This window comes from Cucurbita pepo, chromosome 4 (genome assembly GCF_057944985.1).
Source record: "Cucurbita pepo subsp. pepo isolate OVF chromosome 4, ASM5794498v1, whole genome shotgun sequence".
Classification (NCBI taxonomy): domain Eukaryota; kingdom Viridiplantae; phylum Streptophyta; class Magnoliopsida; order Cucurbitales; family Cucurbitaceae; genus Cucurbita; species Cucurbita pepo.
The window spans coordinates 9,766,874-9,790,796 of record NC_141801.1 but is presented as its reverse complement, the minus strand read 5'-3'; the positions used below and the strand labels follow the sequence as shown (position 1 = coordinate 9,790,796).

General features: G+C 36.9%; 1 protein-coding gene and 1 non-coding gene across 4 annotated transcripts; both read right to left on the bottom strand.

Annotated features, from left to right (window-relative positions):
- Window positions 1–1,038: 1,038 nt before the first annotated feature.
- LOC111794080 (callose synthase 3) lies at window positions 1,039–22,050 on the bottom strand. 3 transcript variants are annotated; one of them, XM_087122964.1, is made up of 43 exons: window positions 21,902–22,017; window positions 21,742–21,779; window positions 21,328–21,552; window positions 19,564–19,664; window positions 18,246–18,370; window positions 17,590–17,683; window positions 17,255–17,365; window positions 17,048–17,164; window positions 16,776–16,868; window positions 16,053–16,144; window positions 15,755–15,881; window positions 14,870–15,007; window positions 14,678–14,754; window positions 14,459–14,552; window positions 13,729–13,851; window positions 13,486–13,603; window positions 10,677–11,014; window positions 10,543–10,595; window positions 10,394–10,454; window positions 10,004–10,085; window positions 9,878–9,927; window positions 9,698–9,784; window positions 8,706–8,840; window positions 8,510–8,604; window positions 8,282–8,366; window positions 8,028–8,188; window positions 7,781–7,904; window positions 7,596–7,696; window positions 7,372–7,501; window positions 6,684–6,835; window positions 6,149–6,258; window positions 5,906–6,031; window positions 5,549–5,807; window positions 5,258–5,408; window positions 4,655–4,774; window positions 4,459–4,577; window positions 4,268–4,351; window positions 3,246–3,358; window positions 2,936–3,165; window positions 2,056–2,859; window positions 1,931–1,981; window positions 1,663–1,848; window positions 1,039–1,592 (listed from the first exon to the last, which is right to left on the bottom strand). In XM_087122964.1, exons 3-43 carry the CDS (start codon window positions 21,515–21,517, stop codon window positions 1,344–1,346), a joined length of 5,856 nt encoding a protein of 1,951 aa, XP_086979090.1. In that variant the 5' UTR covers window positions 21,518–21,552; window positions 21,742–21,779; window positions 21,902–22,017; the 3' UTR covers window positions 1,039–1,343. The 3 variants fall into 3 exon arrangements, with proteins under 3 accessions (XP_086979090.1, XP_086979091.1, XP_086979089.1); XM_087122965.1 differs by having other exon boundaries at window positions 21,690–21,779; window positions 21,902–22,013; XM_087122963.1 differs by lacking the exon at window positions 21,742–21,779 and having other exon boundaries at window positions 21,902–22,050.
- LOC111794170 (small nucleolar RNA J33) lies at window positions 5,731–5,810 on the bottom strand. The gene has a single exon (XR_002815061.1). It is a non-coding gene; the product is annotated as a small nucleolar RNA J33 (small nucleolar RNA).
- Window positions 22,051–23,923: the final 1,873 nt, after the last annotated feature.

Below are 23,923 nucleotides of genomic sequence, written 5' to 3'. Positions count from 1 at the left end.
TCCTTCAAAAACAAATAGAGGAAGATGACGAGATAGATGAAGGAACTTTGAACAATCAAATTACGAGAATTTCTAGAAGATAACACACCTTACCCATTTGATATTAACCAAATGAACCCACAAGAATTTGCAGAGAATTTGCTCAATACTTAAAGCTCAAAACGTGCCTTCATCATTATTCATTTGAAGCGTCTTGATATTTGATACAACTACACACGCTACAAATAAAGAAGCCACCTCAACCCAGACATAAGTTGATTTGTTAGCGAGTTATTAATACTCGTTTTTTGTTATCTACTACTAAAAAAACTGTGATGTCCCACATTGGTTGAAAAGGAGAACGAAACACTATTTATAAAGGTGTGGAAACCTTACCCTAGCATATGCATTTTAAAGCCTTGAGGGGAAGCCTGAAAGGGAATGCTATTTGCTAGCCGTGGATCTGGGCTGTTACAAATGGTATCAGAGCCAGACACCGAACGATGTGTTAGCCTTTTCCCTGTTCCCCAAATGGGGTAAACACGAGGCAATGTGCCAATAAAGATGCTGGGCTCCTCCGAAGGAGGAGGGTGGATTGTGATGTCCCACATTAATTGGGGAGGAGAACAAAACACCATTTATAAAAGTACATTTTTCGATGAATAATTTCATTTATCTCAAATTCCAAATTTACATTCACCCTTGCTTTATTTTATCGATTTATCAAAATACTTTCAAAAACTACACATTATTTTCTATCGAGTCGAACCATCTATCTAACTTTAAATATACTTTTATGATCGACAAGAATTTACAGACTAATCTCGTTTCAAAAAGTTTACGTCAACACCAAAATGGAGTGATATAATTTTGAATAAGATCATTATCGTCTTAACTACTTGAACCTACCGACTTGCTCATCGATTTTTTGAACCATCGACGTCTAATAACCATCTTATAAAAGTAAACTAGATAGTTACGTGAATCCAAAACACGAACAAAACAAAAAGAACGATGAATATCACATTCATATCAACCTAACCAAAATGAAGAACATGGTAAGAAATAACATAATAACCTTAAAGAAATCAAAAGAACTACGGCAGTGACACTAGCTGGAAACAAGATTCAGTAGTGTTACTACTAATCATCCTCCTTAAATACAAGATTGTTTGTTCATTAGAGGAATGGACGTGTGAACATAAACTATGAACAAACACCAAAATTTGCAGCCCATTAAACACTACTACTGAACTCTACTGCCCACACATTGGTTACAACTCCTAATGATATAAACAAGCCTCAGTGCATCATCAAGTGCTATAAGGAATTGGCATAAGGCAAAGGTTTGTCTTACAGTGTTCTTAATCTTTGTTTCGGGATGATCGATCCTTCCGATGACCGCCGAGAATACGAGAAATCTGCAAACCTCTGCTGAACGCTTGGTTGAAGAGCATACGGGTTTGAAATTCTGAAACGAATGGAAACCAGGCAAGGAATGCAACCGGAGTGAAGAGGAGCAAACCCATGATGATCTCGTAACCACGGGCGAGTGTTCTAACGGATCCCCAGAAGCCAGCTCGATGGACGAGTGGTTTCAACGCTTGAGCGATCTGGAAAACATTAGTTTAAGTACATGGAAGATTTGGTTTTTGGGGTAGAATTAGAGTCAAGGGGGCTTACCAAAAGCATGCCCCAACCTGTTGGCATGAAAGCAAGTATGCAAACAATGATGTCCTGCAGTGTCATGTGAGGAAGGGCAATCAAGGTGACAAGAATAGAGATGAAGGTTAGGAATATTAAGCCCTTGATAAGACGGAACACGAGTTGAAAATCTGCACTGAACTTTCGCCTTCCAACCGATACAGTCTGGAAGAACGGAAAACGATCGAGTTAGATTTTGAAAATCATGTGGCAGGACTAGATGAGTAACAAATTCCAAGCAACTCACCTTCATTACAAACAGTATTAGAAAGATTACCAGCCATGATACGCCATAAACCTGTGATCAAATAGGGAAAGCATTAATTTGATATTCATATTGTTAAGATGGATAGAACAAGAAGTGGATTTTACCAAGAAACTTTTAGTATTTGCACGCTGAGTGATGCTAAGATGATACACAAGACCATACTGATAGATAAAGAATCGAGATGCTAATAATATCTCAGCTACTAAACCGCGCTTTCCCGAGTGGCGTAAATGTTCTTGTTCTTCCTCCCACCACGATTCCCAACTTTTCTCTGGTGGAACACCAATTCCACCACGATTACTTATCCATTTGTTCCAATCGGTCCAATCGTCGACGATCTTTTGCCACTCGAAACCAGAAGGATTGAAGAGAAAGGGAGCAAACAACCAGGTGCCGACCATAAACCACATTGATACAGTAATCAACACATAAGCCAATGCACTTCTGTAAGTGTGCCCGAAAATCTGGTATACGATTAGTAAAACCATGAGCTCAAGACCTTTAACAAAGTGGCTACGGGAGTATAGCCTATAGTTATCAGCAAACTTGGCGTGGAACACGACAAACCCACGACCCGTAGGCCTATATTTGGCGCCTCCATGAAGTAAAGTCCTCCCATAATAGTGAGTCTTTGTCCCGAGAGAGAACGTAAAAAAGACGGGGGCTAGTTGTAACTGCATCAATATGAATTCACTCAATGCAGTGCGGAATCCCCTTTCCAAACCAATCTCCATCAGCATAGGCAAGGCCATCAAGAATCCAATCTGAACAAAAGATTGAGACGCGAGCGCCACTTGCAGAGGTTTATTGTCTCGAATAGCAGGTTGAGTGCTCAAACCTTTTTCGAGTCCACTAAGAACGAGATAAAGCCGACCATAAAGGAATACGTATACCGTGAGAACAGTTATCTGCACATCAATATGTATCAGAGTATTAATAAAAGCAACATTCAAATATAGCAGAAAGGCAGGGTATGGTTCATACCATTGTACTGAAATAGAACCCAATAGTGGTAAAATAACACGATAACATTCGGAAGAAGTCGAATCGGTGTCCAAGCCTGTATATATCCCGACTTAGTGTCTGCTCGCCGTTCCCATTTGCTATTTTTGCTTCAAACATCGAAATCTGATTAAGGCCCACATCTCTTCCTTTTCCAACTTGTATGTATTCATGATGAGTGACATTGCCTTCACGAAGAGTTGAATTGAACCCTGAAATTTATAGACTTTTGAGTAACTTGGGGTAGAGCCAAATTCATCTGCGAAGAACTTTAAGAGAAGTCATGGCATACCAGCAAATATGTCTTCACTCAAATTGATAACCTTGGAAGCTTTACTGACGCCCCCTCTAGTTAGATGGAAGAGCCTATCAAACACATCTGGATGCCCATAGTGGAAACGAACCCTAGATAAAATGTATATATATAAATCAATAGTTACGAAAAATATATAACAAAAGTTCATTTTTAAAAGAATCCAACTAAAATCCCGTTGGCACTCTTTCTCTTCTCTAATCGATGTGGAACCCCCCGATCCACACCTGTGATGTCCCACATTGGTTGGGGAGGAGAACAAAACACCCTTTATAAGGGAGTGGAAACCTTCCCTTAGTAGATGCATTTTAAAGCCTTGAGGGGAAGCCCGAAAGGGAAAGCCCAAAGAGGACAATATCTGCTAGCGGTAGATCTGGGCAGTTAGAAATAGTATTAGAGCCAGACAACGGACGGACGATGTGCCAGCCTTCTCGCTGTTCCCCGAAGAAGGGTAAACACGAGGCGGTGTGCCAGTAAGAGGACGCTGGGCCCAAAAGGAGGGTGGATTTGGTGGGGTCCCACATCGAATTGGAGAAAGGAAAGGGCACACCACCTCATGTCCACCCCCCTTCGAGGCTCAACATCCTCGCTGACACATCGCTCACTGTCTGGCTCTAATACCAATTGTAACGACCCAAGACCACCATTAGCAGATATTGTCCTCTTTGGGTTTTCCCTTTCGGACTTCCCCTCGAGGTTTTTAAAACATGTCTGCTAGGAAGATGTTTCTACACCCTTATAAAGATGTTTCTCCTCCCCAACCGACATGGGATCTCATAGTAACAATCTAATAGAACCTTCGTCCCGTACAAGTCCAAAGTAATTGCAAGTAATCATATTGCTACAACCCATGATACCTGCTAAATGCATGAACATCATATTTTATAGCTAAAAACTTCAAACAATTTCAAATTCAAAAAATAAACATGCAGGTATTTCAGTTTCTGTTTGTCATTTTTCCTCCTTTACAAGAACTTAATCACAAAGAGATGAATACTTACTTCAGAGGATTGGCCAAAAGTCTCTGACCAATGGTAACGAAACTCGTTTCTTGATTAGACATGAACCAAGCAAGCGAAGAAACACTGCATTCAGAAACAAGAACAATGAAGAAAGCATAAAACTGGCCATAATTAGTAAACTCGATAACAGTTAAAAAAAAACAAGAGAGAGAGAGAGAGAGAGGATTTACCTTCCAGTAAATATATGCTCTCTAAGTCCAAGAATAGAGGGGTATCTTATACCATCATGCTTTTTAAGGAACTCTTGTAACAAGTTCCTCATCTTCAATGCTTCTTCCATGTAGTTATCCTACAAAATAAAAATATAAACAATCTAGAAAATACATGGGAAGAAGAAGAAAATCCATTGCATTTTACTGAATATACCTGATTCATGTCTATTGTTTGCAAGCCCTCACCACGCGTAAATATTATCGCATGGTTCTGATTTTCTGGCTTTCCCTCACCCAAGATAGCAGGACCCGGAAGCTTTATTTGATAAATAATCTGTATGCCAATTTTTTAAGACAAAAGGATTGTAATTCATGTTGAAAGTTCATGGAGTTCTTTTATTTTGTGTACTAAGGGACCTTAATATTACGTTGATCAGTATTCAACACAAGGTGGTCAACCATTGATTAGGTCCATTATTTGTAATTCACATGCTGGTACCCTTATTTATTATTTACATTTAGGAAATGCTTACAACAACCCCGATTTTGGAAACTGACTTTTGGCATGTTGACAGTGTCCAGCATATCGACACATCGATTTGGAGCCAACGGCTTCAACATACTGACATGTCGACAATCTAATCGATCTTTTTCTAAAATCTAAATGTCAATGTTCATTTGGTAAAATTCTTCTATTTGACAAAACTAAGAGGAAAAATTATTCAAGCATGGAACTAGACCAGACAAGATTGACAATAGTAACTATAACATGTCAAACTGAACCCAAGCATGCCATCACACTAATTTTAAGCAATACCTCATCCAATTGCACATGCTCAGAAGCATTAATAGATTTGGGTGAAGCAGCCTTCACGAGAGATGAATAATATGTTTTCTGGTTTTTCTTGGATTTGTCTTTACTAGGTTCTTCAACCTCATCGATGTATGCCACTCGAAGTGATGGATACCTACAATAAACAATAATGGTAACGACAGAACATTAGGAAATGAAGACGACTTCTCGATCTATAAAACAATAAGAATGTCTAGCAGCAGTTCCTGAATACAGTTTCCGAAAGAAGTTTCATCGAAACAGTCCCTCACGTACTTTGTCATTAGTTTCAAAATGTCCTGAGCACGAGCATCACCAGATTGCTTGTGAATACCGTACTTCTGACATGATACAACATGGGTAAATTTCATGTCAGATATTGCCTGACAATGTGCCCATAATGATCTATCTCCCTTAGAATTTTCTTCCGAGTTCAACTCCACCGCCTTGTAACCCTCCATTAGGTCTTGATCCTCAGCAGTATCAAGAAAAGCTTGAAGCTCTAAAGCCTTCCGGTAATACATCATTCCTCTTACTGGGTTTCAATAAAACACAGTGTTACATGCAGAACAACATTTTGATACAGAGGGATAAAATGCGATGCAAATGACAAAGGGGACGGAGGGAGAGAACCAGTTTTAGTCAATGTTTGGCCTCTGTAGGACGCCCAGAGGCGAAGTTCTTCCTCAAGCTCGCTCACTCCTTTTAATTCCTCTTCGCTAGAGCATTTCACTCTTTCAAGAAAATTCTTCCATTCATCTAAACATATACAAACTAGTTGTTCATGCAACAAAATAGTACATGGGAATAACACAAGAACGAATATAACAATACAAAATAAAAAATGAAAAACAAAACAGAAATAAAAAAAGAGACCTGGATATATCTTTTGTAGGTAGAAGAGAATTGAAACGCCATCTTCATTTGGCTCTTCAAGATCATGCAATGAAAATAGAACCTCCTCCGTGTAGTATGGAGTTAAAACACTAAATTTAACGTTACAGTATCAGCAAACAAAGCTCAATTTGAATCAATTAGGCTCGAAATTTCCCAATTCAAACATATGGATAGAACACAATCAAAAAACTTTTGAATCACCCAGGCTCAAAACTTCAATATAATCTCTTTTTTGGCTTCACTTTGCAAAACATATGCTTGAATAGGGAAGCGTTTACGTAATTTATTTTTGTATATATTTTCTTTCACTCCTTTTGGGAGTCAGTGTCTTTCGAGCACAAGTGTCTTTATTTTTTCAATGAAAAGTTTCATTTCTTGTTCGAAAAAAGAAAAAAGAAAAGGACACCTACACAGATGTATACATTTTCAAAAGAACAAAATCATAGGAAATGCAACGAAATAAAGAATAAAATAACCACCATGGTTGCAAAATGAAAAAAAGAATAAGCCTTACGAGAAAGAAAGCATGTTCCGGACTTTAGGTGCTGCAGGCATGTCCATAAACAATGAATTTGAGAAGAAAGAGATACGCCTTCTTGCTTCTAAGTTGGATGGTACATCCATGGCAGATTCCTTGGTTGTAAGTAATAGATTGAGTCGTTTAATCTGAACATAGAAGGATATCCATTACATTTCATGACAATAGCTAGTCCACAGAAAATAAACTGTTTATGTTCTCAATACAAAGCGCTAACTACATGGCCAGTAATCCTTGTCCAGCCGTCTTCTATTCTATCATTTTCTTACTTCCTGGTTATTAACACCAAGAGTTTAGGATATACCCCCTAGACGTTTCGATGATTTCTTCCATTTTCTTGTTATAGTATATTTTTATATTTTAGGAGATCCTTGTATATCAATAAAGTACATTTTTTCATGCAATTTCATAAATCCAATGAGAGTGAGGCTGTAACGACCCAGATCCACCGCTAGCAGATATTGTACTCTTTGGGCTTTCCCTTTCGGGCTTCCTTTCAAGGCTTTTAAAACGCGTCTACTAGGGGAAGGTTTCCACACCCTTATAAATGGTGGTTTGTTCTCCTCCCCAACCAATGTGGGACATCACAGAGGCACGCTTCAAACACTCCTACTCTCCTACTGAGAAAAAGTGAACCATGAACTTCCCTGAATCAATCACTGACCTTTTCCTTCCATGCTTCTGTCTGATCAACGGGAAACTTTATGGCTCCAGTGGATGCAAATAGTTGATGTTTTTTATCCAATGAAGTCATTCCTTCAAGCTCAGATCCTCCATGGAGTGTTTCATGTAAACTATTTAAATTTTCTATGTAAGATACTTGACATATGAAAAAACAATATTGAGAAGCTATAATTTCTAGGACATCACAAAATTTAGATGCAACACCTGGGTATATAATAATCATTCATGATATCTATTGTCACATCCTCAAACATGTCCTGAAATAAAATAACCACAGAATCCTTGTCCTCCGGCTTGTTATCCAACTGAAAATTGAAGACATAACCAGTTAGATTGTATAGAATCCAATGAATTAAAATGGATAAACAGGGCTAATTACGAAACGTTACCAAATACTTGGTAAGCTTGACAAAGCGATCATAGAGCTTTGGAAGAGCACTCATCTTGAACTCGCTTATTAGGGTATTCTCTTCTATGTGTTTGTCAACCTCAGTAAATATATAATCTATAACCCTGGTAATATTCAAATATTAAGGTTAAAAGTAGGATACCAAAAAGTGAGTGATAAGAAACTAGTTGAGATCAACTTGTGCATTAATTATATTCCTTAAAAAAAATCATGTCGGTCACACTTACTCTTTCTCACGAGCACCTTGAACTAAATGCTTGATTATCTTCTTAAATGAGGCATAACATTCACGAATGGCACTGGACATGTAACTATCAGCATCAATTCGCTTTTTCAACTCCCGGTCCTTGCCATTGCTATCTTTAGCCATATCTAATGCTATTGGAATCTAAAGTATAATCATCACTCCATCGTCAAAAACCCAAATACATTTTTCCAATAACCAAGGTCCACAAAAATAGATTGACAAAGCAGCACAGACCTTACTAGCCAGAAGAAAAGGAGGCCACTGCATAAGGCCTAACTCAGTGTCTGCCCAATATGGAACAAGCAAAAGGTCCATTTCCCTGGGATATTAAACAGATTAAGCTAATGAAAAGCTAACCAAGACAATTTAAAGAATCGCATAAAGTCTGTAGCAAAGATAACCAAGGACTCAAGGAAGATGAGGACAACTCAAACCAACTATGGTATAATCTTATAATATTACCTATTACTTATAAGATCTTCCTCCCTAAAGCTACTAATTATTTTATTCCAAAGCTGAGCAAATCTCGCACCCTCTTTCTCTTTGTTAGACGAAATCTGCAGGATAGCCAAAATGTACAACAAAAAAAATAGTCTTGTCAAAGTTAGGAACAAAGAAAAGAATCAAGAAACTAAAATTTAAGGAAGACAAAACTAACTACTGAAAAGTTTCGGGAGAGAGTGGCCTTCAGCCCTTTCTTCTTGGGTTCTCCTTGTTCCTCTGGAATCAAACATGCATTAAAAGCTCCAGGCAATGACTCAAAACGAGACCGAAGCATCCCCAATGTACGAATCTGAAAAAATAAAAACATTTTCCTAAAACAGTAGTAAGGAAAGATCACATTTCTACTTAGGGAATCATTGCCCATGTTGGAAAAGCATGACAAAGCTAAAAGCAGATAGTCACTCAAATTTTAAATAAATAAAAGGCCAAAGAATAACATAATCATTAAACATGCACTTAGGAGTTTTAATTTTAGATTAGATCAGAAACAGAGCATTAAGAAAATCAAAGTATACAGAGAAGGTAGATAAGTCGTTTTCGCCAAAGAACCAAGTTGAGTAAACTAAGGCTACCCGCTACTATGTTTAATCACAAAAGGAGAAGATGCAGCTTTACTGAATAAAACAAGAAAGTGAAGTTGCAGAACCTCCAGAAAAAAACATAGCCATGGAGCCCTTCCTCCATCTGTTTCTAATGTATTTAAAGAAATGAATCTTAGACCGCCTATTTCTCCTTTGCCTCGGAGGACTGGGTTTTTATCTCTAAGGAATATGGTTTTTCAGCGTGTCTGCCCAGCTTCTAGAGATGTTAAAAGATTGGATTTTGAAAGAAAAAGCTAAGATCTTGTAGAATTGTGCAGTTAGGGAGCCCTAGTGGGGCATTTGGATGAAAAGGAATAAAAGAGCATCAAAAGATAGAAAAAGCTTCCTTTGATGTTTTTTGTAATCGCATACAAATAAATAACTTACCGAGGTGGTTTTACAGAGAAAGTAACTTCTTAAGTAATTACAGCTTCTCAAATATTGAAACATTTCTTTGTTAGCTTTGTGTAAGGCAATTTTCAATTTACTTGCCCTTCGGCTGTTGCTTTCTTTAGCTTCAATATATCAGGTTTCAGAAAACATAAGCCTTAAAAGGATCACAAACCTCTCCAAGGCGACGAAATGCACCATAAATACCACCAAATAATGTGGAAAATATGGCATACCAAATCTGAGCATCCATAAAGTAAACCTGAAATTTTTTTATTCGTTAGGACATAACTAAGACGAAGCAGTAAATGAAGAGAAAAAAGAAAGTGTTATTGGGCATGGACTAAATGCATACAAGAATAATAGGAGCCCAGAGTGCAATGACAACGCCAATATTGTTTTTTGCTGCAGAGAAATAAAACAACATTAGAACATCAATGTCAAAGGTAACAACTCCTTTACAAATAATTACATTACCCACCTCGAGGGAAGAACTCGTGCCATTGGAAGACAGTTATCCGAACGCTCATGATAGCTTTCGTTGGGCCTACAAGAGGTTTTATCTGTCGAGAGAAGCAAAATAATAAGTGAAAAGAAGCGAAGGCATTGTTGTTTCTGCAATTAGAAAATAAGCCAAAAAAAACACACCCAGGGGTTAGGTTGTAGCATTAAAGAGGGAGAAGTCAACAAAATTCAGCATGTTTAATTTACTACTAAGCTGACAGTATAAAAGGAGGCCAAAATGGTAGAAGATATTTGAGGATAAGTTTTCTTCTTTAAAGTTATTTTTTTATTATTATTATTTTCTAATTACAACCTTACTATGATTTCTCATTTCTTATTTTAAAAACGGCAGAGAAGAAAATAATACCTCCAGATAATAACTGAATGCCAACTTGGTTGCAATAAGCAGAACCCAGAATAACGTGTACCTAAATGTTCGAAAGATGATCGATCAGCAATGGACAAAGGAAATTGGTAAGGCAAGAATTGTTGTTTTTTTAAATAATGAGGTCTTACTTGACAAGAGAAAATGTACTTTCATGCATTCCTCTGCCAACATAGAGTCGTGGCTGAAAATTTTAAGAACATGCAATGAGAAAATTGAGATTGCAGAACAGAAAAATGAATTAACACATTAGCTATCAGTCTACCTGTGACCACCACATCATGAGCATCACAATTCTGTAGTTGGATCTCTCAAGAAACCGACGAATAAAAGGAAATAAAAAGAAGAAAGCAGCTAGCATATTCGGTGACAGATAGATTACAATAGCCAAGATAAACAAGGAGGGTGCACTTGAACTGTTGCCACCAAACCAGCCTTTGATTGTTTGAGCAAATCCAGATGGATTTTCCCAGATATATGCATAAGTCACAGGAAGAATTACAACCCACGCAGCAGCTGAAACTACCTTCAAAATATATCTTAGCTTGACATAAAACGACATACTACGGTGTGCTTTCCAACTGAGAATTACATCAAGGACAGCTGCAGAAGCATGAAAAAGACACCAAGAATTAAGTATTTTGGTGGACTGAAAATATGCATATCAGGAATCCATATAAATAGCCAATTATTGAGCATCAAGAGGGAACGTCGTTGGTATATAAAAAAAGATAATGACACATGAAAATAACTAGGAAACACACACGGAAAAAAAAAAAAAAAAACCACTTCCATGGCTCAAAGATAGAATATCAATCTATGGATCAAGTTTCCCAGTTGCGAGATAGGTAATAACATATAACCTTGTGAAAGCCTAGCAGTTTCAGGTACATTGACATAAATCATTTATTTTCTTATGCATGCAAAACAAAAGGTCTACTTTGTGATCCAAGAACAAAAGAATTTAAGGAGTACTAAAAACCTTCTTGAGATCCAAAAATAAGTTTGGTTGCAGTATCTTAAAGTTGAGTAAAAAATATTCGATTAAAAGAACATTTATGGTTTCGGTACTTTTATTACGGTAGTAATTTAGTACTTGAACTTTAGTGTATAACAAATTGTTCTCCATACGTTCATATTGGTAGTGATTTAGTTTGTCTAGTATAAAATCTAGAACAATTGAGTCCAACAGTGAAACGTCCCACCAAAGTGAACCACCAATTTATATCATATAACAGACAGATCGAGATATGTGCAAAAATGCTCTCCTCTCTCCTCCTTTTTCTCTCCTTCAACCATTTGATGTCTATCAGTCTCTATAATGAAGTTAAGTTTCTTCCATTGATCTCATTCTTTTAAGATTTGCTAAACCATGGAATCCAGTAGTTGTATAGAGAACAAATATTTCTGCATTTGGATTCAAAAACAATTGTTTTCTTGACTTGGAAATAGAGGTGATTCTTCTCCTTCATCTGTCCCATATTAGATTGTTGGATAGAGGTACAGTAGAAATGATACAAGAATACTTTTATTTCAACTTTTTAAGCAAGAAAGAGATGATTGGGGGACATGTTGACTTCAGAAACGAAGAGTCCCTTTAGATTGGTTGATGAAGGGAGGTTTGGCCTTGTACAGGTGGTAGAAATGTTATCCAGATTTCCAACAATTCCTTCAGAAGAGGTTGGTTAACTTTCTGAGACACGATTACGAAATTCTTGGCAGGTAAGAACAGTTGATTCAAGAATCACATGCTTGTTTCTCAAAAGTAAGTTTCTAAAACTCACAGTAATAAAGCAAAGCTTTCTTATGTGGATGTGGTCAAAGAGAAGGCTGTCTTATTTGGAAAGGACTCTTTGAAGAATCATCGACTTAAAAGAGAGTCCAAAGTTTTAGCTTTAGACTGGAATCTCTAAAGATCATCACTAGGCTTAATGCATTTGATGATTGGAAGGACATTTCCCTTTCTTTAAAAGTAGTTTTTAAAGACAATCGTAAGATTACTCCCTTTATGGCCAATAAAGCATCATGTAAATCTTCTCACAATTTACTTTAAAAAGACATAAAGAAAGAAAGCTTGCGGCAGAAAGTAGTAAATTTTCACTTGAAGAGTGAACGCAAGTCTGCCAAAAAGCATAGATGAATTGAAGTTGTGATTTGTACGGAAGTTGGATTAAACTTCTGATCTCAACAATATTTGGAAGCATTAGGAAGTAATCTTGGTGATTTTGTAAGGTGTTCTTCAGAAACTTGGGAGCTATTGGACTTTGACCATGCTTATATTGAAGTTCTTGAAAACAAATGTGACTTTCTTCTACTCAAGTTGAAATGATATATCCATCTTGAAGACCTGATAAATCCTCCCATGTACTTTTTCTTTAACAGGCAACAAATTATTTCATTGATGGTGTGAATCACTACAAAGAATACGTCCTATCAAGGATAATTACAAAAAGCTCTTCCACTGAGATACGAGGGAAGAAAGACTACTTACAAAAGGGGATGAGAACTTACAATACAAAAGAGATAAGGAGGTATCAAAGTTCCACAACCGAGCCAAAACTAGAGTGCTTATCTAATGAAACGATGTCCTTTATCCCTTATTATCAACAACGAGCACGTTTTTGTAAACTCCAATTTTTTTATGGGTACGTTTTGTCATGGACCTTTTTTTTGGTATCGCTCGCTTTACTCTTTCATATGAAAGCTTGATTTCTAATTAGAAAGAAACCAAAATAACTGTTGTTGTTTACTCAACGATCATTTACATAGGCCTTTAATCTCCACAAAGCTTCACCAAAAAGAACCTATTCTCTTTTTCAAATTAAAAATGCTCCATTAGAAAAACAATGGTATCTGATAGTCAGCATCTAATCTCATTGTAAAGAAACTAAACCTCCAACTCTCATTTCAGTTTCCAGCATTACACCTCCCTTACAAACTCTCCTGGATTACGCCCGACCCTCCTCTCTCCCATGCCTCAGTCATTAGTGTAAAACGCAAACTTTGACATAGGCAGTAGACTAATTTTGAAAAAACCATTGATACAAACAAAGAAAGAGAGAAAATTTACCAACCTTGACAAAGCTTCAATATGGCTGCAGTAATGAAGACACTTAAAACTTTCATGAACACTTGAGAATCAAATATTGCACTTGGCTGACCAGAGCCATTCCAGGCTACAATTATCATCGCCTGAAAATAGTAAGTTAAGAATTACAAAGGAAATAGTTTTTATAAGTAAAAATACTATTACAAATTAAATAATATTTTTCGACAACATCCAAGTTAGTAAACATTAAAGAAAAAAAATACTCAACCTGCAAGCAGAGTATAAAAAAGCTCCACATACGATCAAAGCTTCTGAAGAGATGCCAAAATGACCTTATTTCAACAAAATTAACTTTCCCCACCCATCGATCTTTTGAAAGAGGCTTGTTCTCCTGGATATCACAGCCAAAATAATCAAGCTCACTAGTTGTAGAACAGTTGCAGTATATCATAAAATACCAAAATAAAACGGAAGAACTCTGTTGAAAGTGTAGAAAAATAAAACGGTAGGTCATGAACAGGCTTCATTTTTTAATCCATTCTATCTAGCTTTATTAGAGATCATCATACATAAATTTCTTGTCTAGCAATTAACTTTCCACTGGTTTTCACACTAACTCATTCAAAGCTCATTAAGCAGAATCATCATTACTTTACACTTCGATACAAACAATTATTATAGAAAGTCCCAATGGGAATTACAAAACATCAATTGATATTGAATCAACATAAAGATTAAAATGGCATAAAGAAGTTATTCATTCATCCATACAGAAACAGTTTCCCTAATGCAAAAGGTAAGACTATATATGTAATTCCAATTTCATGGAAATTATCGCAAAATAATACAAGTTATTGTATTGAGTGAGAGAAAAAGGATCCAGTTGATATTAGTTTCACATACACTTGCAACAAATACTTAACAACGTATGACAGGGAACAGGCTCAGAGTGTTAGATACATCAAAGGAAATCTCATCTCAAAAAGGAAATAACTTACCCCAGTTCTGTCTGTATGGAGTTGATCAGAAGGAAGACAAAAGAAATCTGCATCTGCACGCATTGGCCAGCCTAGGCGGAAACAATCAACTGACCTACAGTTATAGAATGGATATCATATGGCCCGATCACAAAAGATAATAATAATAATAATAAATAAAAATTAAAAAAATCAAATGGCCAATTTATTTGAGAGAGAGATACCACAATGAAAAGTTACCAGAAATATTCATTTAGATCATCATAATTCCTCCACTGGGAATGCTTTGATTTCCCTTGTTTGCTCCTTGCAGCTTCCTAGCAAGTTGCAAGAGAACAATATTATCAAAATAGAAACGGCCTTCCTTGTATTTCCATTAGAACAAGCATAAAAATATATAAATACAAATTAAAAAAAAAGAAAAAGAAAAACCTTTGCAATCACTTCATAAATCGGAGTCACAACTTTACGCAAGAAAGCTTCATTCTCACCACCATAGGCTGGCTTGACATTTTCTCCAGTCATAGGGCTGATATTCCCAGCTAGCATGCCATATAACTCAAATGCCATCTTCATGAAACAGGCAATTAAATTTAACAACAAAGAGGTATTCTATTAATAAATAAAACTCGTTCATAGTTTAAGATGGAATATTAGCTCTAGCACCAAACATCTATGCAACGGAGTTCAAGACTCCAATGTCCTGAACTTAAACAAAAGTCACATACAACTTTTAGTGCATACTGCAGTTCACAGACAAGCATCTGATATATAGAATCCATTTTTATAACTCAATCCTCTTGTATTTCAAATTCCACTTCTACCAAACAGAATTCTAGAAGGAACCCACACATCCAAACTGTTGACCATTCCTCTAGATAATAGGCATCTAAGAGTTCTGTTTTTTTTTCTTTTTTCTGCTAGACAATTTTATTAATGTATGAAATTTACAAAAGGGATGTGTTATCCATTGTATTTATAAGAAACCTTCCCAAATTATAATGAGAGAGGTAGGACTATGAGAAGCAAAAGTCATAACGAGATTTTTTGCATTCATAAAAAGAACCTCTAATCCAGTTCAAGGATTTGGTAAAAGCTCTTTGAGTTTACAAAGAAGACAGACTCAGGATTTGCTAATCCCTAATAATTAAGCTCCAAAAAAATAGAAACTTTAAATAAAAACGATAACAATTTGGCAACTAAGTCACTAGATGCTGTACAAAGCAAATGCATAAAATATCAGTCCACACAACACCATGTATAAGAGATTTTCTACCAAAAAAAAAAAAAGTAAAAGAATGGAGTACTGAGGCATACATGGTGGTATATATAACAAAGACACTCGGGCATGAATCTCAAGTTTGCTGCTTCTCCCCAAATTAGAAGATATAAGGCCATGTATAGAAGTTTCCGTTGTTGCACTTCCTGCTGTATGGTAGGTAACCTGAAGTGTCAGAAGCCCAAACACATCAAATGGTGAACGGCCAATTTCGTAGTATTATTACCAACTTAAGAGAGACAACAAGAAGTAACAAGATTAAGTACTTACAAATCAGAATTTAGAAATAAAATTCAATAATCCAAATAATGCCTTCAAATGAATATACGAACATACCAAAGACTACTTTTCCGGTCCAAATACTTGCACCATTTTTTGTAGTTCTTGAAAAGCTTCTTCATTACTTCAGTCACAGCACGTTCATCCAGCTACACAATGAATAATAACAATGAATAAGAGACAAAAAGAATCACACTTGACATTAACAGTTCCTAAATACCCACACTATAAACTTTATGCCTTCACTAGACTAACACAACCGGTATAGTTCCAAATTTTCAGAACTCAGCCACTTTCAGTGTGTGGTACAGCTTAGTAGGGTAACATGGCGAACATAACTGGCATTGGAGCTGAAGGTGTTTCCATCTGAAAGTAGATCCCTAAGCTGTTACCACGCCTAATCTGTTACCACACTTCTATGCAAGCTGTGTTTTTTTTTTTTTTTTTTTTTTACCATTCTTTATATCATTCAATTGGAGGGTGAAAAGGAGGCTTTTTTAGAGCAGTTAAGGTTCTCAGGAGAGGATACAGAATACACAACCCACATAACCCCATCAATTCTTGGAGACTTTTCTTCAAAACTCAATTGGTGTTTCCAATTCGAGGGATTGACCTGCCTTTTTGTACGGCCCCATACCATTTTAGTTTTGCTTCCTTTCTTCTAAAATGAAAGCAATTTTCTTAAGAGTGGAAAAAGGGGAATCTTCAAATGTGTGTATATATATATATAAAGGCTTTATCAAGTCCATCTGCTATATATATTTGCCGAATATTACTGACCTTGGGCTGCTGATCAGATTTTGGAAACTGCCGAATGTGTACATTTGCAAGTAACAGAATAAGGTGCTCCCTTTGATTTGCCACATTTCCTTCCTGCATTCAAGTCAATACTATTCAAAATATGTGGCTAAAATTTTATTCCAAGGAAATATGTGACTCGATAACATTTCACTCTAATTATTGCACCTACGTTAAATAAAAAAAATGCAACAGTCACGCAAACCTCTAATGCAATGTCAAATAAAGAAGAGAAATTCAGGTCATTCTGTTACCTGAAACCCAAACATTGCTTGGAGCCAATCCAAGATATCTTCGCCATCTTTCCTCTTGCGATCAGCTGGCCAAAGAAGGCCCCTAGTGTTACGAAGGGCAATAACTGCCGCTTGGATCTGCAGTTATTTATCAGAAACTATTCATCTGAAGACGATTTCATTATGTCAATAAATCAACAAGCAGATATTATCAAACTAATATCAAACCTCGTGATATCTCATAATCGTCTGATTTGCACTATCAGGATCAAGAGGAAGAATATTATATGGGAGAAAGATCTGTGTTTTCTGCGCAACTTTATCTTGTGCTTCCAGAATCTATAAAAAAAAAAAAAATTAAATCAATGATAACATACATTGAGGATACCAGAAGATGATGACTGAGATGCAGGCATTGACTTCAAAGTTGGCAAAAAATTGTCCAACAAGTTTCAATTTCGCCTGTTTCCCACTAAATTTTGGGTTATCTCAGGAGGGAAAAACACCAATAAGATTTTCATAAAAACCAACAAAATGGTAATAGAAAAGGTTCTCAGTTTCACCTCACGATCAACTTCAATGGACTGGGTCATGTTAACAGCCTTCAAAACTTCAAAGAGAACATTAGCAGTTTGATATGCCTTAGTAAGCTGAGCACTGGTATGCAGAAAAGAGAACGAAAGGTTAATGCTCCATTCAAACATTTAAATAAAAGAAAGAGGGAGCCAGAATGTGTAATGGTGGAAAAGTAAAATCGAGACCAAGAAAAACACACCAGTTTTTTAAACCACGAAGCTTAAGAGATTTTACATAAGTGAATTAAAGTTTGGAGTACTTCCAGTATAATAGTTCATAAAAGCTGTTTCGTGTAACTATTTTTTCAACATGATGTTAGTAAACACATGAAATTGCTATTCTCCAATATGAAGGAAGAACTACTCCAACTCCCACAATCTTCCATAAGAACAATCTAGAGGAAAACAAATGTTAACAGTTATCCAAAAATCTCTTCACCGTTACATAAGGAAAAGTAACGGTAATAATTTCACTCTGAACAGGACCAACATTATATGCAATCCCAAAACAATGCCTACAATCCTCTTTTTCCTCTTCAAAGACTTCTGTCCCTTTTCGACCAAACTTCTCATGGGGTAGATAATCAAGATGGATAAAAATGCAATAATTAACTAAAACCACAACAAGCTAACAAAAAAATTACCGATCAGCTTTATCCGCAGCACTTTGCAAAGCCTGGATGTATTTTTTATAATAATGTTGATAGAAGCTCTGCATTTCACGGGCATCACTTTTCTTTACTCTTCCCATTAAGGTTGGATCATTCTCCTGCAGTCGGAGAATAATAACGTAAGCAAACAAATTGAAATAGCAACCAAAGAAACATCCAGCAACTACTAACCACACACATAGAGAAATATATGAAAATTTACAGAAGCATAACAAATAATCTGTTCTTTCGAAGCAAAAAGGGACCTCAAGCTGGGTCATGGCTCATTAGCAAGACTGCTACTATCTTACTTACAGGCCTTGGGGTCAAATTCATCTTTTGTGCCTCTAATTATCTAAAGAACTAGACCTCTTGGCGGAATTCTTTGCACTCAAAATTTCTTTTGTACTATAATGATTGGGAGGCTTTCATCGTTTAGTTCTTGGGCAGGGGTTCCCCCTTCCCCCGACCTTTTGGCTGTCACTCCCCTTTTGAATATGTATATATAAAGGAATCAGGTTGAAAGTTCTTATATATATACAAAGGACTTCTTATATGGCATAGTTCAATAAATCTACGCTCAGCCAAACAAGTGCCAAAATGCTCCAAGAAAGTAACTTCCAAATTTGGGTTTCAAAATGGTACTATTCTAAAATGTGGCCAATAACCTTCATTGCCCACTTAGAAAGAACACGTTACTCAAGACCCAAAGCCATAAGGAATATCCATTGATAAAATAATAGTGGTGGTCCTCTATGAACCACCAAGAAGCTGCAGCGCAACCAATTTAGAGATATTTATGAATTAACATGGAGAATAGAATGAGAAGGTAAAAAGGGAAAAACAAAGCGAGAGAAACAAGATTGGCATGCAAACAACCAAATGTGACCAATAAAGGAATTTGAATGAAGATGAAACCGCAACAAAAGAGACAAAAATAAGACAGCTCAACATATTACCACTTAGAAAGGGCTCTTCCATAGCAAAAATTTAATGTATAAAACCCGATCCAAGTGATCCATGAAAGCAATGATAACAAGGGTTGGAAAGAAACGGGAACAATGAGCAAAGATTAACAAGCTAATAATCCTAACCAAAATGAACACAACTACCATACACCCTCTAAGTAGATGATTTTTCTATGATTTAGTTGAGAGTCACTTGAGCGGATAACTACCGTAAACTAAAAATCCAGAAATTAATCATCAAACTCGCTTCAAAATAAATAAAAACAAGAATATAGATCCAAATTCCAAACTACTCATGAGAAAAGAAAAATTAAGGGAAAAAAATAAAAGAAGAGAGAGCTAACCCTTTCAAGCCGTTGTAGTAAAGCGGTTTTAAATTGCCTAACACCACGCCCACTTGAAGTTGGATCTAACTTGTGGGCTTTCTCAAATGCATAGAACCGACCTACAATTACAAAATACATAGATTAAAAATATGGCCCAAAAACTTTTAAAAAAAAGCAGAAAATGTTATAAGAAATAAATAAACAACAAAATTATCTCATCTCACAAATGAGGGAAACCAGAAAGGCTAATGACTAGAAACAACCAAAAGATAGTCAAAAGGTACATTTATATGCAGTCACCGTAAAAGAGTTTGAGAAACATTTCATATTATAAGAACTGCAGGAAGATAAAGATCTAAGAATTATAAATCATGCACAATGTCCATGAACAAAATATAAAATAATCATCAAAATTATTGAGTTATGTTCATGACCATACATTTGATTTGAGTTCCTTAAAAAACGCACTAAAAGTTTTAAAGCATATACTGAGACTCAAGGTGCCACCTCGAATGTTGATAACTACATCAAGCACAAATATCTCTGGCTTGTGGCTTCTAAAAAAAATACAGTAGTACAGGTCCAAGAACTAAACGATGAGAGCCTAAGCCAAACCACCCTAAACCAGAAGTCTAAGTCAACCACCTTAAACTAGAATAGCATCGTTGTCAAAAACCAGTTAGATTGCTTGAAGAACATTGACTTGAACCAAAAAAGCAGGTTTAGCTGCACGCACCATGCATCAATTCATTGATTTGAAGTTAAGTCAATACTTCAGAGTTTCAAACTATAAAAGCTGGCAAGCAAACCATATGGACCATCAACAATTTAAGCGAAGAGACTTGCAACTCCCAATCAAGCAGCTTGACAGAAATTCAGAATCATAATGCACAAAGGTGTAGCACAAGGTAAAAGGACATAAACTTGTGAGATCCCACGTCGATTGGGGAGGAGAACGAAGGATTCTTTATAAGGGATTGGAAACCTCTCCCTAGCAAACGCATTTTAAAAACCTTGAGCGAAAGCCCAAAAGGGAAAGTCAAAGAGGACAATATCTGCTAGCGGTGTGCTTGGGCTGTTACAAATGGTATCAGAGCCAGACACTAGGCAATGTGCCAGCGAGGAGGCTGAGCCCCGAAGGGGGTGAACGCGAGGCGGTGTGTCAGCAAGAACGCTGGGCCCTGAAGGGGTGGATTGGGGGATCCCACATCGATTGGAGAAGGGAATGAGTGTCAGCGAGGACGTTGGGCCCCGAAGGGGGGTGGATTGTGAGATCCCACATTGGTTGGGGAGGAGAACGAAGCATTCTTTATAAGGGTGTGGAAACCTCTCCCTAGCAAACACGTTTTAAAAACCTTGAGGGGAAGCCCGAAAGGGAAAGCCCAAAGAGAACAATATTTGCTAGCGGTGTGCTTGAGCCATTACAAAACTTGTCTGTGCAGCCCCCACAATGTAAGCTGAATTGTAACCGACATCCGAATTGATACAACAATTGGTAAGAAACCGAACTTTTATTGAACAAATGAAAGAATACAAAGGCATACAAAAAAAATATGCCCAAAAAAATAAGAGCCAATAAACTAACCACAAAAACGGCTCCAATTCAACAGGACCAAACTAGTGTTAGAGTTTGTTATTTCTTATCAAATAATAAGTGTTAAGAGTTTAGCATCAAAACAAAAAAGAAGAAGAAAAGCAGCAATTTTTCACCGCAAGCAGCAAGTACTTAATTATGACACAAGATAAAAACCTATCAACATTACACCATTGGTCCAAACTTACATAGATAAGCAACTCTGGGATTGCTCGACTCAACCTCATTAGCCACACGCAGGATGGGCGCGATCTCCTTGAGCGACGATGGAACAACCTCACTGTCAAACGCTGACTCGCCAAGGTTCCCCGTCGTCTGCGTCCTCGTGATCCTCCTCTGCAGTGGAGGAGGCTGATCAGATCCCCCTCTGGACGACATTTGGTTCCTTCAGACTCTCAAGCTCCAAAATCTCCCTGTTCCCCACATAAAATTTCAAAGAACAAGATACAGTGACACATAAGAAAACCCAACATCAGTAACAAATTTCAAAATAACAAACAGTAAAAAAAAGGGAGAACAAAAAACATGAAAGAACAAGCAGAAAACGCACAACACAAACTCGAACCACAACCAATCCACAGAACAAACAGTTCACTAACTACCTCCTCAATGTGACAACTTAAACGCAAGATTCAAGCATCTGGAACACCAAAACGGAAATGTAGCAACTCAAAATAAGTAACACAAGCACAATATTCACAGAATCATTGATACATTTCAAAGATACACAAAATGTAGATAAGAAGAATGGAGACGAATCACCTGTGGTATTGGCAATCGCAGAAGAGGAAACCCTAAACAGGGTGTATGTGAGAGAGAGAGAGAGAGAGAGAGAGAGCTGCAAATTTAAGCAACTTTATCGAAAATGAAGTAAATGAAAGGGAAATGGAAGATGGAGCCAAAGAAAAGGAGGGGAAAAAAAAGCAACCTTTTGGTGTCAGTAGCTGCCTCGTGCTTGTACACTAATCTACTCTTCTTTGGTTCTGCTGCTGCCTGCTGTTTGAGAACGAAAGAATTACTGCTTTTGTGGGGCCCAATTATATTCTTTGAACCTCCATTTTACAAAAAGGGTAGAATCTTTTCACGTAATTACGTAACTGCCCCTTGATATTTTACCATTATAGATATATATAATTTTTTTTTTTTATTTCAACCATTAACAATATCTTTTTAAATTAATTAGTTAAATTATTAAATAATATTAGTTCCATTATCTTTAGCCTCCCCTTGATCCAGCCTCGACTCCTTTTCTTTTGGAGTCCTTCGTTTGACATTTTGGGATTCTATTGATATGGCTAATTTAGGACATGACTCTAATACCATGTTAAATGAACAATATTGTTCACTTTGAGCAGCTTTATTTGAGCTTCCCAAAAAGCCTCATACCAATTGAGAGAATAGCCTTAAAGCCTTAATTAGCTAAGGAAGGCTTTCTTCCCGAATGATCTTCATCCTTGGGCTAGACAAGAACTTGGTTGGCTCGGTGGTTCGAGAATCTATGAATGGACATCTAAGACTAAGTAAGGAAGAGCAGAAGGAAGTCTATTACTGAGAAAAGTGACGATCTCGTCTTATTTGCTGGGAGAGAGGAAGCTTCGGGACCACCTATCTTAATTATTTGAGTTCGAGAACGTGTAATAAATTGAGAACGAAAGTAGGTAACATTTTTATTGAATGAATATTGATTTATGGGGGCAATTCCGTAAATGACTGCAAGAACGGGGATAGGGGCGAGGAGGGGAAATTCAAAATTCAAAAAAGACTGTTCGAACGGAAATGGAAACGGAAGGACAGAGAAATCGGGGAAGGAAAAGAGCAAAAGCAGCAGCCGTTTTCTTCTCGATTCAGTCGGTTTGATCTGTCTTCGCCTCTCATTTCGCTACTTTATGCGTTTTCTTGTAACTTTCTGCGTTTTCTTGTAACTTTCTGCGTTTTTTTTTTTTGAAACTTTCTGCTTGTGCTTACGATCAGATCTTCTCGACTCTTAGAACATAATTTCGATTTGGATCTGAACTCTTTCATCTCTCTCTCTCTCTCTCTCTCTCTAAAAATTTGCAGAGAATCCGAATGATTTCTTCCTCTTTTGTAGAGATTTGCTGCAAGAATACAAAACTTACGCTCTTTCTTTCGAGGAAATTGCAGAGAAGAAGCATAAACATTTCCCCTCACTCTTAGGGTTGCAGAAACGAGAAATACAAGCCTTTCTCTCTCTCTCTCTCTCTCTCTCTCTCTCTGAGAAGCTTCAGAGATCGAAATTCAAGTTCTATGTCGAAATTCAAACATATCAAATGCGTGCACGGTGTTCAAGGTAGATCAAGTTCTCAGGTCGAACGTGTCTATTAATATAACCGCTATTTTCACTTTCTCACATCCCTCTCAACCCAGTTGTCGAAGCCTGATTGAGGAAGGGTTATAGCTAACGAGGACGATCACAATTTTAATTTAGAGAGAGGAAGACCGACTAGGCAACTTGAGACATAGTAAGAAAAAATAGCTCTAAAAGAAGAATACAATAATCGAGGACGAATCAAGCTCACGTTCTAAGGCGACACGGGTTGTAATGCTGAAAAAATGCAAAATCCAACGAACCGTTCAATGTAGCATTAAGAGTTGCAAATTAAGGCGGCACACGCTTTTGTAGATCAATTAAAAAGCACGTGTTCCTTTCATATATAACGTACAACAGTGTAGTTTTTTCTCAAATATATTATGCGCTAGAGCGCTACAACGAGACGCTGCAACGACTTTTCCTACATATTCACCGTTTTGGAAGAGACTTTTGGG